A 12,500-nucleotide genomic window follows, 5' to 3' on the forward strand; every position below is an offset into this window, starting at 1 on the left:
GAACGAGGAGGAGGAAGAGGAGGGGGAAACTAAAGCATAAGAAAAATCATAAAAGCGAGACGTGAATGCATTACGTAAGGGAAAGGGAGGAAATTGGTGTTAAGTAAGGCAAGACAAGGGCAAGGTGTGTGTGTGTGTGTGTGTGTGTGTGTGTGTGTGTGTGTGTGTGTGTGTGTGTGTGTGTGTGTGTGTGTGTGTGTGTGTGTGTGTGTGTGTGTGTGTGTGTGTGTGTGTGTGTGTGTGTGTGTGTGTGTGTGTGTGTGTGTGTGTGTGTAGGGGAAGGATGTGGGAGGGTCTGGTGTACTGGTGAGAGGAGATGCTTCACCTGACATGCACCAGTGAACTCAAGACGAAGGTGACAGAGAGGATGGACGGAAGGTAGGAAGGGAGGAAGGATCAAAGGTAGGTGGGTGAGGAGATGAAAGCCACTTGAACAGGAGGAGGAGGAGGAGGAGGAGGAGGAGGAGGAGGAGGAGGAGGAGGAGGAGGAGGAGGAGGAGGAGGAGGAGGAGGAGAAGAAAATGAAAAGAAATAAAGACGATGGGACGAAGACAATGACGACGACGACGACAACAACAACAACAACAACAACAACAACAACAACAACAACAACAACAACACAGCAGAAAGAAAGGAAGAAAGAAAGAAAGAGAGAAAAGAAAGAAAACTACACGTGAAGCAGACTGCAACAGAGAGAGAGAGAGAGAGAGAGAGAGAGAGAGAGAGAGAGAGAGAGAGAGAGAGAGAGAGAGAGAGAGAGAGAGAGAGAGAGAGAGAGAGAGAGAGAGAGAGAGAGAGAATTTTACCATCCCTTTTCTATCATTCCTGTCCACTCCTTCCCCAGGCCTAAGTAACCTAACCTAACCCACGTGAAGTATAAGGAACCGAGAGACCAACTGAGAGAGAGGGAGGACCAGCCAGCCAGACATCTATACTCTCTCCTGCCTTACGCAACGCACCCAGCTTGAAGGAAGGCACATCGGCTTTAAGCTTTACCCCCAAACGTGCCCTCGACAGCCCCACCAGAGCCGCCGCCCAGCACCATTGTCCTCTTGCGCCCCTCTCCACCTTCACCGCCCCCCACCCTCACTGCTTGTCTCCTGCCCCCCTCTGTCTTCCTATTCCCTTCCCCTACCTCCTTCTCTCTTTTTCCTCGCACACTTCGTCATGCTAAAGAATGATGAGGAAAATTGCGCAGGTTATGGTTTTTCTTGTGTGTGTGTGTGTGTGTGTGTGTGTGTGTGTGTGTGTGTGTGTGTGTGTGTGTGTGTGTGTGTGTGTGTGTGTGTGTGTGTGTGTGTGTGTGTGTGTGTGTGTGGGTGGGTGGGTCTCACATTTTTCGTTTTATTTAAGTAGGATTCTGAATACGTTATGCGGTTCATGTTGTTATTGGTGCTACCACTACCACCACCACCACCAAAACCACCACCAAAACCACCACCACCATTCCTATAATATCTTTTCTTTAATGAATACTCGTACACCTCCAACCTCCATCACCCATCATCCTCCCACGCCCTACTCTCCAAACAACCTTCACGGGAATCCTGCCAGAACACGAGAGGTAAACTGATGAGATAAACAAAACAAAACAACAGAAAAAAAATAATTACTATAATGGAAAGCCACAACACGAGAATTAAATACGAAATAAACAAAACAAAAGGACAAAAGAAGAAAAATAAAAAAATAACAATACAGAAGGAGAATACGATAACTAAATACATGAAATCAACGAGAGAGAGAGAGAGAGAGAGAGAGAGAGAGAGAGAGAGAGAGAGAGAGAGAGAGAGAGAGAGAGAGAGAGAGAGAGAGAGAGAGAGAGAGAGAGAGAGAGAGAGAGAGAGAGACAGAGAATAAACACATAACAATAACAATAATAATGCAAAAAACCCTTTCACCTAACACAAAAGATCTCAAAACAAAGGCAGCAGCTAGCCCCAAACACCACCACCATCACCACCACCACCACCACCACCACCACAACAACAACAACAACGACACGCAGGTCATTAATAGTCGAACTCGCAAAAGACGTCAGTGAAATGGAGGTTAGTAAGCGATTTCAGCTTTAACGTAACATTGCTGGCTGATCTTATGTTGTGCTCTGCTCCTTCCCGGTTAATGCTGTAGGGGTAGGAGGGGAGGGGGGAGGAAGTGGAGGGAGCGAGGGATGAAGGAAGGAGACAGGATGAAAATGCGGAGGTAAAAGGAGAGTAAAAGAAAGAATTGATGGCGGAAAGCGAGGTCTGAGGAAGTGATGGAGGAGGAGAGGAAGAGGATAGGAGGGATACATGGAATCAAGGAGGAAGGGAGGCATTAGAGGAAAAGGAAGGATAACGGAGAGCAGGAAGGACAGGAATGGAGAGGAGAAGGAAAAGAAGGACTCGACACAGGAAGGGAAGGACGGCCACGGAAAATAAAAAAAAAAGAGAAATGGTAAGGAAAAGTGAGAAGAAACTACGAAAATGAAGAAGGTAAGGGGAAAAATTCGAAACTAAGACAATTCAAAGTAAGGACAACAGAAGAGACTAAGAAAATGAAAAAAAAAAAGAGTACGGGAAAAACTGAGAGAAATTAAGATGAAAAAGAGAAAGGGTAAGAGTAACTAAGGAAAAGACTAAGCAGATGGAAAAGAATAAAGAAAAGATAGGAAACTAAAAAAAATAAAAAAAGAACAAGGAAGACTGAGGAAACTAAGAACATTAAGAAAAGAACAAGAAGAGACGAGACTAGGAAAATTAACAGTAAAAAAACGAGAGAGAGAGAGAGAGAGAGAGAGAGAGAGAGAGAGAGAGAGAGAGAGAGAGAGAGAGAGAGAGAGAGAGAGAGAGAGAGAGAGAGCACCAGGGTAAGAAGTGACGCAGGTAAGGGGAGCGTGCCACTGTTAGTGTATCAGTGTCTGCATAACCTTAACAGAAGCGAAACATGCAAGCCGTTTACCATTCCCCCCGACACCTGCCGAGGTAATGAGTGGCACCCATCATAGGGACGCTAAGGTAATGGGGGATGATGGGGGAGTATGAGCATGTGTACCCTCCCCCACCTCCTCCTTCTCCCCATTGACAACTTAGCCAGCCACGACCAGACCCAACCCGCCACGACTCGACCCAACCTTCCATTCCTCCTCCTCCTCCTCCTCCGTCTCCCTCTCTCCTCTTTCGAACAATGCCGCAATAGGAGGAGAGTTGGAGAGGATGTGGAGGAATTTCTCTCTCTCTCTCTCTCTCTCTCTCTCTCTCTCTCTCTCTCTCTCTCTCTCTCTCTCTCTCTCTCTCTCTCGTGTTCTTCTTCCTTGCTTTGTCCTTGGTATTACTGTTCTTGCTCTAGTCCATTCCTCCATTTATTTCTTGTCCTTATTCTCTCTCTCTCTCTCTCTCTCTCTCTCTCTCTCTCTCTCTCTCTCTCTCTCTCTCTCTCTCTCTCTCTCTCTCTCTCTCTCTCTCTCTCTATCGGCCTGCCATCTATTCGTCCTTGGTTCAATGCAGCCATTACTGAGGGATGCAGCGGCCCAGTCCCACAATGCCCCACAATGCCGCTGACGTGGTGGTAGTGGTCCCTTGACGTCCCTCACGCCCCTCACTACGCCCTTGGTTCCTCGGGTCTTCTATTGTCCTTCACTTCTGTACGTGATTCTGATACTTGTGATACTCTAGTCCTTCATCTTTTATGCTTCCTTGTGAAGTGGTAAAGGGTTAGTTACTTCTCGTCTTCTTGTCATGGCGGTGTGTGTGTGTGTGTGTGTGTGTGTGTGTGTGTGTGTGTGTGTGTGTGTGTGTGTGTGTGTGTGTGTGTGTGTGTGTGTGTTAGTTTTCTGTCGTTATTTCTTTGTGATTTATTTATTTTTTGTGTGTGTGTTGTTGATGAACTTGTTTTCTGGCAGTGGCGGTGGTGGTGGTGGTGGTGGTGTTGTACCTTACGCTCTTGGTGTTGTTGTTGTTCTTATTATTGTTGTTATTCTTCTTTTTATTTTTTATTTTCCATCTTCTTTTTATTATTATTATTATTATTATCATTTTCATTATTGCCATCTTCTTATTTTTCCATGACGTCAATGATTTTTCCTTCTTTTCGCTTTCTGATGACGTCAATAGTTCCTCCTCCTCCTCCTCCTCCTCCTCCTCCTCGTCGTCGTCGTCTTCCTCCTAGTTTTCTTGACGCTGTGTGGCCTCGTTGTTGCAGCGCACTAAATCACTGTCAATATAATCCTTTCCTCCCTCAGTTCAGGCACGATTCAATGCCATTCCTCGCTTTCTCAAGACGCTAATCCCTTCTTTTCACTTGGTGCGCCATGCCAAACCATTCCTCGCCTTGTGACGCTAATCCCCTTCCTCCTTAGGCACCTTGTGATCGAATGCCTTTCATTACCTTCCGATGGCTTACGTAATTTCCATTTTTAGTTCTTTTGTGATCCAGAGCCATTATTATTACCATTATTATTATTATTATTATTATTATTATTATTATTATTATTATTTGCCTTGTAATGACGCTAATTCCAGTTTTATTGCGTTGGTTATTTTTAATTAAGGAGAATTCAATGGTATTCCTAACTTTCTAACGTTGTGCAACCCTCTCCTGCTTCTGTGTCATTCAAGATTGTTTGTTCCTTTGTAACGGCCATAATTTCTCCCTTTTCCAGTTTGTATACCGATTCAAGACTTGTGTATCTATTATTCACTTAAATTCTTGCAGAATATCATATTTATTCTCCTCTTTCTAATGTTCGTAACTTTTTTTTTCAGTTTCTTCAGCGATTCAGGACTTATTATTCGTTCAAATCCATCCAGAATGTCAAACCTATTTTAGCTTATAGTTTTTTTTTTCTTTTCCAGTTTCTCCAGGGATTCAGGGGTTGTATCTATTATTCATTCAATTTTTTTTTTCCGGAGTATTCTATTTCTCTCTTCCTTCCAGACTATCATACCTATTCCTTCCTTTCTAATATCTATAACTTCCTTTTCTTTCACTTTCTACAGCGGTCCGGGACTTGTTGCATCTATTATTCACTCCCAAATCTTTCCAGACTCCGCACAACGACATCCAAACCTGCCCCTGATACCATTTCTCTCCACGTTGTTCCGTAATCGATTTCAGAGGGACAACACAGCGGAGGTTACATTTTCAGCGTTAGAGTGGTCGGGGCTTGAAATATCCATGTTTTTTTTTCTTTTTCTCCTTTATCTGTTATTTTACCTGAAGGATACATTTTTCATTTCGTTTTTCTATTTCTGTTTTTTTTTCCGATCTCTCTCTCTCTCTCTCTCTCTCTCTCTCTCTCTCTCTCTCTCTCTCTCTCTCTCTCTCTCTCGTACAAGACAGTGGAATTATTTAATCTTTTTCTGGACTTTCACAATATCTTACTTAATCCTTCACTATTTCTTCCCCAAACGCACAGTTCCCGTTCTCTCTCTCTCTCTCTCTCTCTCTCTCTCTCTCTCTCTCTCTCTCTCTCTCTCTCTCTCTCTCTCTCTCTCTCTCTCTCTTTCAGTCTGCCATCTCCTACAAGACAGCAGAATTATTTAACCTATTCTGAGATTTTAATATTTTTTACTCCATGCTACAATAAGCCTTTTTCTCAAAAGTAATTTTTTTCGTTTCCTTTTCAATGTCTTTTTCTTTTCCAGTTAGCTATATCGTACAACACAGCAAAATTAATTAACCTTTCCCGAACTTTTACAATATTTTACTTAATACTGCAATAAATCATTTTTTCTCAAACGTACATTCTTTTTTCAGTGTCTTCTTTTTCAGTTTGCTATTCCGTAAAAGACAGCAGAATTATTTAACCTATTCTGAGCTTTTACAATATTTTATTCAATGCTACAATAAATCTTTTCCAAAACGTACATTTTTTCGTTTTCTTTTTACAACTGTGTTATCTCCCTCCACAACGGAATTCTTTAACCTTTTCTGAACCTTGTCCTTTCCCTTGTTATTCTGCGCGTTACATAAACCATTCTCTTCCTGACAACCAATTCTACTTCATCGCAGATTAATTGGCAGTTCCAACCAGTGAATTCTGCTTCATTTTCACAAAACGCATAAATGGTTAAGGATTTCCCTCGTATGTTTGTGGAGTCAAAAATCACTTTCGTACATCTCAAAAGTTACTATTGCGCACATCAAGGATCATATTCCGGAACACTTCAGCGCCGCATCTCCATTAATTTCAAAAAAGCTACACAGGTTTTTATTGTTCTACTGACAGATTAACAATATTAATTTTCTAGATTACCAAAAAGAGACACACACTTAAGAACTTAGCCAATCATCTTTGTGGCCTTTAAAAATAGTCGTGGTGAGAGCGAAGCGTTTCTGAATATGGGCACAAGTGTCACTATCGTACGCATCAAATGTCACTATCGTACTTGAGCTACTTATGGATGTGACAGCTTCCAATCATGAATCCCTCCTCTCTCTCTCTCTCTCTCTCTCTCTCTCTCTCTCTCTCTCTCTCTCTCTCTCTCTCTCTCTCTCTCTCTCTCGTATTCGGGATATAAATTATCAATCCGGGAAAAAATAAGTTTCGGCTCAATCAGTAAGTGGATTATATATTTATGTCCCCGATAAGCAGAAGACGACGACGAAGAAAAGAAGAGAAAAAGTCTTTAGGTAAAACATATACACGAACTCTGGTAGTTTTGTAAGAAGCAAACACGAATGGTTAAAAATACGGGGGAAAAAAAAGGGGGAGAAAGAAACGATAAAAAAAAATAAATACTCCTTCTTTGTGTACAGAGAGAGAGAGAGAGAGAGAGAGAGAGAGAGAGAGAGAGAGAGAGAGAGAGAGAGAGAGAGAGAGAGAGAGAGAGAGAGAGAGAGATGAAGACGGTGGGATGAAAGTTAAAAATGTTCGCGTGTTATTGTTACAGGGGAGGAGGAGGAGGAGGAGGAGGAGGAGGAGGAGGAGGAGGAGGAGGAGGAGGAGGAGGAGGAGGAGGAGGAGGAGGAGGAGGAGGAGGAGGAGGAGGAGGAGGAGGAGGAGGAGGAGGAGGAAGATGGAAGAGGACACTCACCCCATCCTCGTCTTCTATGATGTCCTTCCCTACAGAGGCGAGGGTTGTCCACTTGCAGTTGTTGATCGCCTTGGCTGCGCATCGCTTGTGTGTCTTGAACTTACACACCTCGCAGCTCAGGCCGTGAGAGGTGACGCCTGAGAGAGAGAGAGAGAGAGAGAGAGAGAGAGAGAGAGAGAGAGAGAGAGAGAGAGAGAGAGAGAGAGAGAGAGAGAGAGAGAGAGAGAGAGAGAGAGAGAGAGAGAGAGAGAGAGAGAGAGAGAGAGAGAGAGAGAGAGAGAGAGAGAGAGAGAGAGAGAGAGAGAGAGAGAGATTAATACAGTGAGTTGTTCAATAAAAATGCAGAGAATAAAAAATTCCACTACTACTACTACTACTGCTACTATTACTACTACTACTACTACTACTACTACTACTACTACTACTACTACTAATAATAATAATAATAATAATAATAATAATAATAATGTCACGGGAGGCTGTGTCATGAATTCTGGACTAATACACTTGCATATAAAAACAATGATACGTTATCCTATCCACTACATTAGGTTAGGTTAGGAGGTGAGTCAGGTTACGTTAGGTTAGTAAATCTTAACCTGGAGTTTTTTTTTTCTTTTTTATCCATTTTCATAAATTTTCAAAACATTCTATGATTTTTTTCTAACCCTGAACAATATAATAATTTTCCCGTGACTTTCTTTTCTGTCCCCTGTCTTTTTTCCCCTTTACTCTCGACAACCACCATCATTCCTTCCTTCTTCACCTGTCACCCGTCACCGATGAACCAAACAAGACACAAGCGAGGCGGACACAGCATCACTACCAGCACAACACCTGAAGGACAGAGGCTTACCTGAGAGGGCCTCGCGACAAACATTGCAGTAGGTGGGGCGGGCGTGGGAAGTGGCGTACCAGTTGTGTTGCCCTGATAGTAACGAATGGACCTGCTCCGTGCCCTGGGAATGAGAGATAGAGATAATGACAAGGTTTGGTTTGGTTTGGCTACGTTAGGTTAGGTTAGGGGAGGGCTGGTTATTCTGGGGTTTGGGGACCTAGGTTAGGTTTGGTTAGGTTACGTTAGGGGAAGGGAGGGGTTGGTTTTCTTGGGGATGAGATAGATGAGAGATAATAATACCTTCCTATTTCTAACTTTTATCTATCTTAATACTTTTCTTGGGGATGAGAGATAGATAGACTGAGATAATTTCTACTTCTAACCTCTAGTTTACTTTTCTTGGGGATGAGACAGACAGAGAAATACTAACAACTTCTTATTTTTAACTTCTATCTTACACTTCTATTGGGATGAGAAATATAGAGGCACGAACAATTTCCTATTTCTAACTGTTTATCACTTTTCTTGGGGAACTTCCCATTTCTAAACCTTGTGTTACAGTTCTCTCCCTCTCATTTTTTTTTCTTTTTATCCTCCTACTAACTTCTTATTTCCATGTCTTATCTCTTTTACACATCTTTTCCCTACCGCTATCTCTCCAGCATCCCATTTTCTTTGTACCATCTCACTGCCGTACGCTTTCTACTACCATTATTCTAGCTTCCTGTTTGTAAAGCCTCATCTCCCTAAATATTTTCCTACTATCGTCTTTGTACCCTCTCAGTCTCTCATTTCCGTGCAGTCCGAGTCGTCCCCGTCCTGAGCCTTGATTACCTCATAGTAACAACACTAATCCTTATCCTCGTCTCCCTCCTTGAAACTTTTCCTAGTATTCCCCTGATCCCCACAGTTTCGTTGCCTCTGTCTTGGCCTTCTTTTTATTCCGGTCCGTTATCTCTCTCTCATCCAGGACAGGGAAATTACTTGACCGTCCCTGAACCTCGTCCTTTCTCTTGTTACGAGCATCTCTTGCTATTTTTGCCTACGTGCTGCATCTCTTTCCTCCTGACAAGACAAGCAGCACTTCTGTCTGGCAGCAGCTTACCGGCAGTCGCAACCTCCAACCACTGAACTTTACTTCCACAAATCTAACAATTTAACCCTATTGTCTGCGGCTTTCCTGGATTTTTGCTCTTCTCGACAAGGGCGTCGTGAATTAAGTACGAGTAATCACCGGAGGAACAATATTCTATGGATCGCCTCGCGGCAAAAGGCCCAACATATTGTACGGCGCCACTCCGTCCGATTACTTACAGTGTAGTACATATTATTACATGCAATGTTAGCTATGATTTTTCTTAACTCCATTACTCATATCTGCTTTTATCGGCGCTTCATATTAGATGGATATATTCTGCACACACACACACACACACACACACACAGTTTGCACACACCGCGCGACAGCCGAGACAGCCAACCTTGAATATTATAATGTAGGGGAAGAAAGGAAACTGGATCACACGGTTATGTCTGGTTTTATCTAGATACCAGATGATAATTAAGAAAACTGAACCTACCATCGAGTTCAAAAGATATTGTTACATCTCTAGTGTTACAGTGCAGTGCAGTAACAGTACAGTTACAGTAGATTAAACGTACATAAAAAAAAAAATAAAATAAATAAAATAAAAGTGAGTAAACTTTTTTTTCCATTTCTTTGCTTCGACTCCCTATCATTCCTGTAATTTTGCTGGCATTGAATTACATTTGAACACATTTCGTTGTTGTATTTGTATATGACACATGCCAATACAAAAAAAAAAAAAATATGCAGGTGCTAAAGTGACAATAACGTAAATTTTGCTCGCGTAGCAGTGGACCAGCCAGGCGGTGGAGTGCAGGGAGGCAAGGAGAGTAATGGTTTCCTTTGATGTGGTCATTCCATCATGTTCTTGATTAGCAGCGATGTCTCGTAAACACCACGGCAGGGTAAATATCATTTTGGTAGCTTGATGATATCTGACGGGAGCTTCACCTTTCATCGAGGTGGAAGCTTGGGATTGCGCCCCGTATTTTTATAGTGCGTAACACACACACACACACACACACACACACACACACACACACACACACACACACACACTATTATTACTATTATTGTTGTTGTTATTATTATTATTATTGTTATTATTATTATTATTATTATTATTATTTCAATAGATAATGTTGAGAGAGAGAGAGAGAGAGAGAGAGAGAGAGAGAGAGAGAGAGAGAGAGAGAACCTTACCACCTCTTGCAATATAATTATGCCTTCCGTCTCTGAAATGCCTTACATATCAGATGAAATTACCACGACTTTTGATAGTTTCTAATTTCACGTATCGTACCAACACATGATTGAACCGAATTACCGCATTATGTCTTTATAGTTTTATCGTAAGATTATGCAGGAGAGAAAGTAGAACACACAAGCACACAATGATCACACTGCCTGATTGTGGTGGATCTGACGGGATCGGCCGATCAGCGACACGCACCCTGTTCTCCCTCACTTACGAGTCATATGTTCTTATATTTTCAAGTGAGATACTGCAGGAAAGAGAATAATAACAATACTAACAACACACACACACACACACACACACACACACACACACACATACAAATATACACGGGAAAAAATTTATCGTACGGCTGGCGAGGAGGTGGCCGTCAGCAGTGAACTCTTTTATCACTAATTTTCGTTGGATGCCATATTGTTTCGCGAGCGGTCAAAAGAAAAAGTCCAAAATATCATAGATTAGACACATTTTGTTGCATTTTATTTTCTACATGGTCGTTCCTTACCAAATTTTGAATGACACTGTAAGAATAATTTCCTAAAACTATCTCTTATTTAGAATTTTGCTTTATTTGGGAAAATCAGCGAAGGCAGCCCGTTTTCGACCCCTGCCGGGGTTAACCTTTTCACTGCGATACGAAACAATCAGCACCAGAAGTAACGCATTAAATATTTATAAGCATCTACAAGAAAGAAGGGGATTAAAAAGAACAGATTTTGCAATTTCTACCCAGTTTAAAGATTAGATGTTGGTATAGAACAAGATATCTAAGAGTGATTAGTAATTAAGGAAAGATGCATCAAATAGCGGTCAAATGGCACAAGTTCACTGACAGTTGCAATATACAACCGCTGAACCTTGCTGTATTTTTCAGAAACATGACACTTTTAATGTCTCAACACCTTCCTGCTCACAACCTCCAATGAAACTTTTTGTCTCGGCTTTCTTATTTCTGAATGTTGCATCTCTACGTTTCTCCTGACAACAAGTTTATGCTTAACTGTAGCTTACTGATTCCTCAACGCCTAATTCTGCTTTACTTTCACAAATGCAACACTTTAATGGCTCGAGATCTTACTGTTGACAAACATCACGTTAACCTGACTAGTTTACTTACACGCCTTTATTCTAAAATACTTCTGGCTTTCACATCAGCACTATTTTTTTTTTTTCAAAGGCTATATAGATTACTAGTTAGGTTTTCACGAGTGTTTTCCTTATTGATGATGCAGAATCCTTGTTAAACTATCACTAGAATAACGAAAATAGCCTTGAAAGCCCTATTAACTTCCACCAAAGCTTACTATAAATGGAGATAGGACGAAAAAAGAGAGATAAAAAAAAAAACTTTCACAATCAGTCCACAGTCCCAACTTCCAACCAATCAATTCTGCCTCACATTCACAAACATAACACTTTAATGACTCAATATCTTCCAGCTGAGTTCCTCCCCTTGGCTCACCTCATAGTAGTGAGTGGTGGTGTTCGCAGACTTCAGGGCGGCAATCCACTCTTCCATCTCTCGCCGCGTCTCCGCTGCCAACACCAGACTCCGGAAAGGGGTGATGCACTGCGGACAGACACACACACACACACCAGGTAGTAATGTTGTACGGATAAACATCTCTATTTTTAGGTTTTCAGAAAAATACACGGACAGACACAGAAACTCACAGATTTGCACCTACACATCAAGTTATGTACGTATACCGTTGCTTAGGCCTACTGTGTGCACGATGATGTGTACACACACACACACACACACACACACACACACACACACACACACACACACACACACACACACACACACGTTTGCTAGGCTTACTGTGTACCTGCTGACACTGACACACGCACGAGAGAGAGAGAGAGAGAGAGAGAGAGAGAGAGAGAGAGAGAGAGAGAGAGAGAGAGAGAGAGAGAGAGAGAGAGAGAGAGAGAGAGAGAGAGAGAGAGGACAAAAAACAGAGGCAGACACAAAGAAAGAAGACACAGACAAGCACGCAGATAGACAGAAAGTGAGACACAGACAAAAAATAGACAAAGACAAAACAGAAACAAGAAAAAAAAAAGACAATTTCCGCTATCAAACTTAGCCCCATGAACTATTATTGCAAGAAAGACGGAAATAACAAAACGTGGCCACATTGTTATTCGAGGAAAGGGTTAGAACACCAGAAAGGAAAACGAGAATTAATGCTGGCGAGTCGAGGGGAAGAAGGGGAGTGAGGGGAAAGACATGAGAATAACGAAATGGGGACAGAGGGGAGACGGAGCTTACGAGAGTTACGAGGAGTT

The 12,500-nt window shown here is 42.1% G+C and overlaps 1 protein-coding gene across 3 annotated transcripts in view; it reads right to left on the reverse strand.

The window, feature by feature from the left end:
- LOC135089673 (diacylglycerol kinase eta-like) overlaps positions 1-12,500 on the reverse strand; it is a 72,275-nt gene that overhangs the window by 21,066 nt on the left and 38,709 nt on the right. For all 3 annotated transcript variants that reach the window (XM_063985573.1, XM_063985571.1, XM_063985574.1), the window contains 3 exons: positions 11,665-11,772; positions 7,876-7,978; positions 7,020-7,156 (listed from right to left, as the gene is read on the reverse strand). In XM_063985573.1, the coding sequence (XP_063841643.1) occupies positions 7,020-7,156; positions 7,876-7,978; positions 11,665-11,772 (348 nt within the window). The remainder of the gene's footprint in view (positions 1-7,019; positions 7,157-7,875; positions 7,979-11,664; positions 11,773-12,500) is intronic.

Source organism: Scylla paramamosain, chromosome 33 (genome assembly GCF_035594125.1).
Source record: "Scylla paramamosain isolate STU-SP2022 chromosome 33, ASM3559412v1, whole genome shotgun sequence".
Taxonomy (NCBI): Eukaryota; Metazoa; Arthropoda; class Malacostraca; order Decapoda; family Portunidae; genus Scylla; species Scylla paramamosain.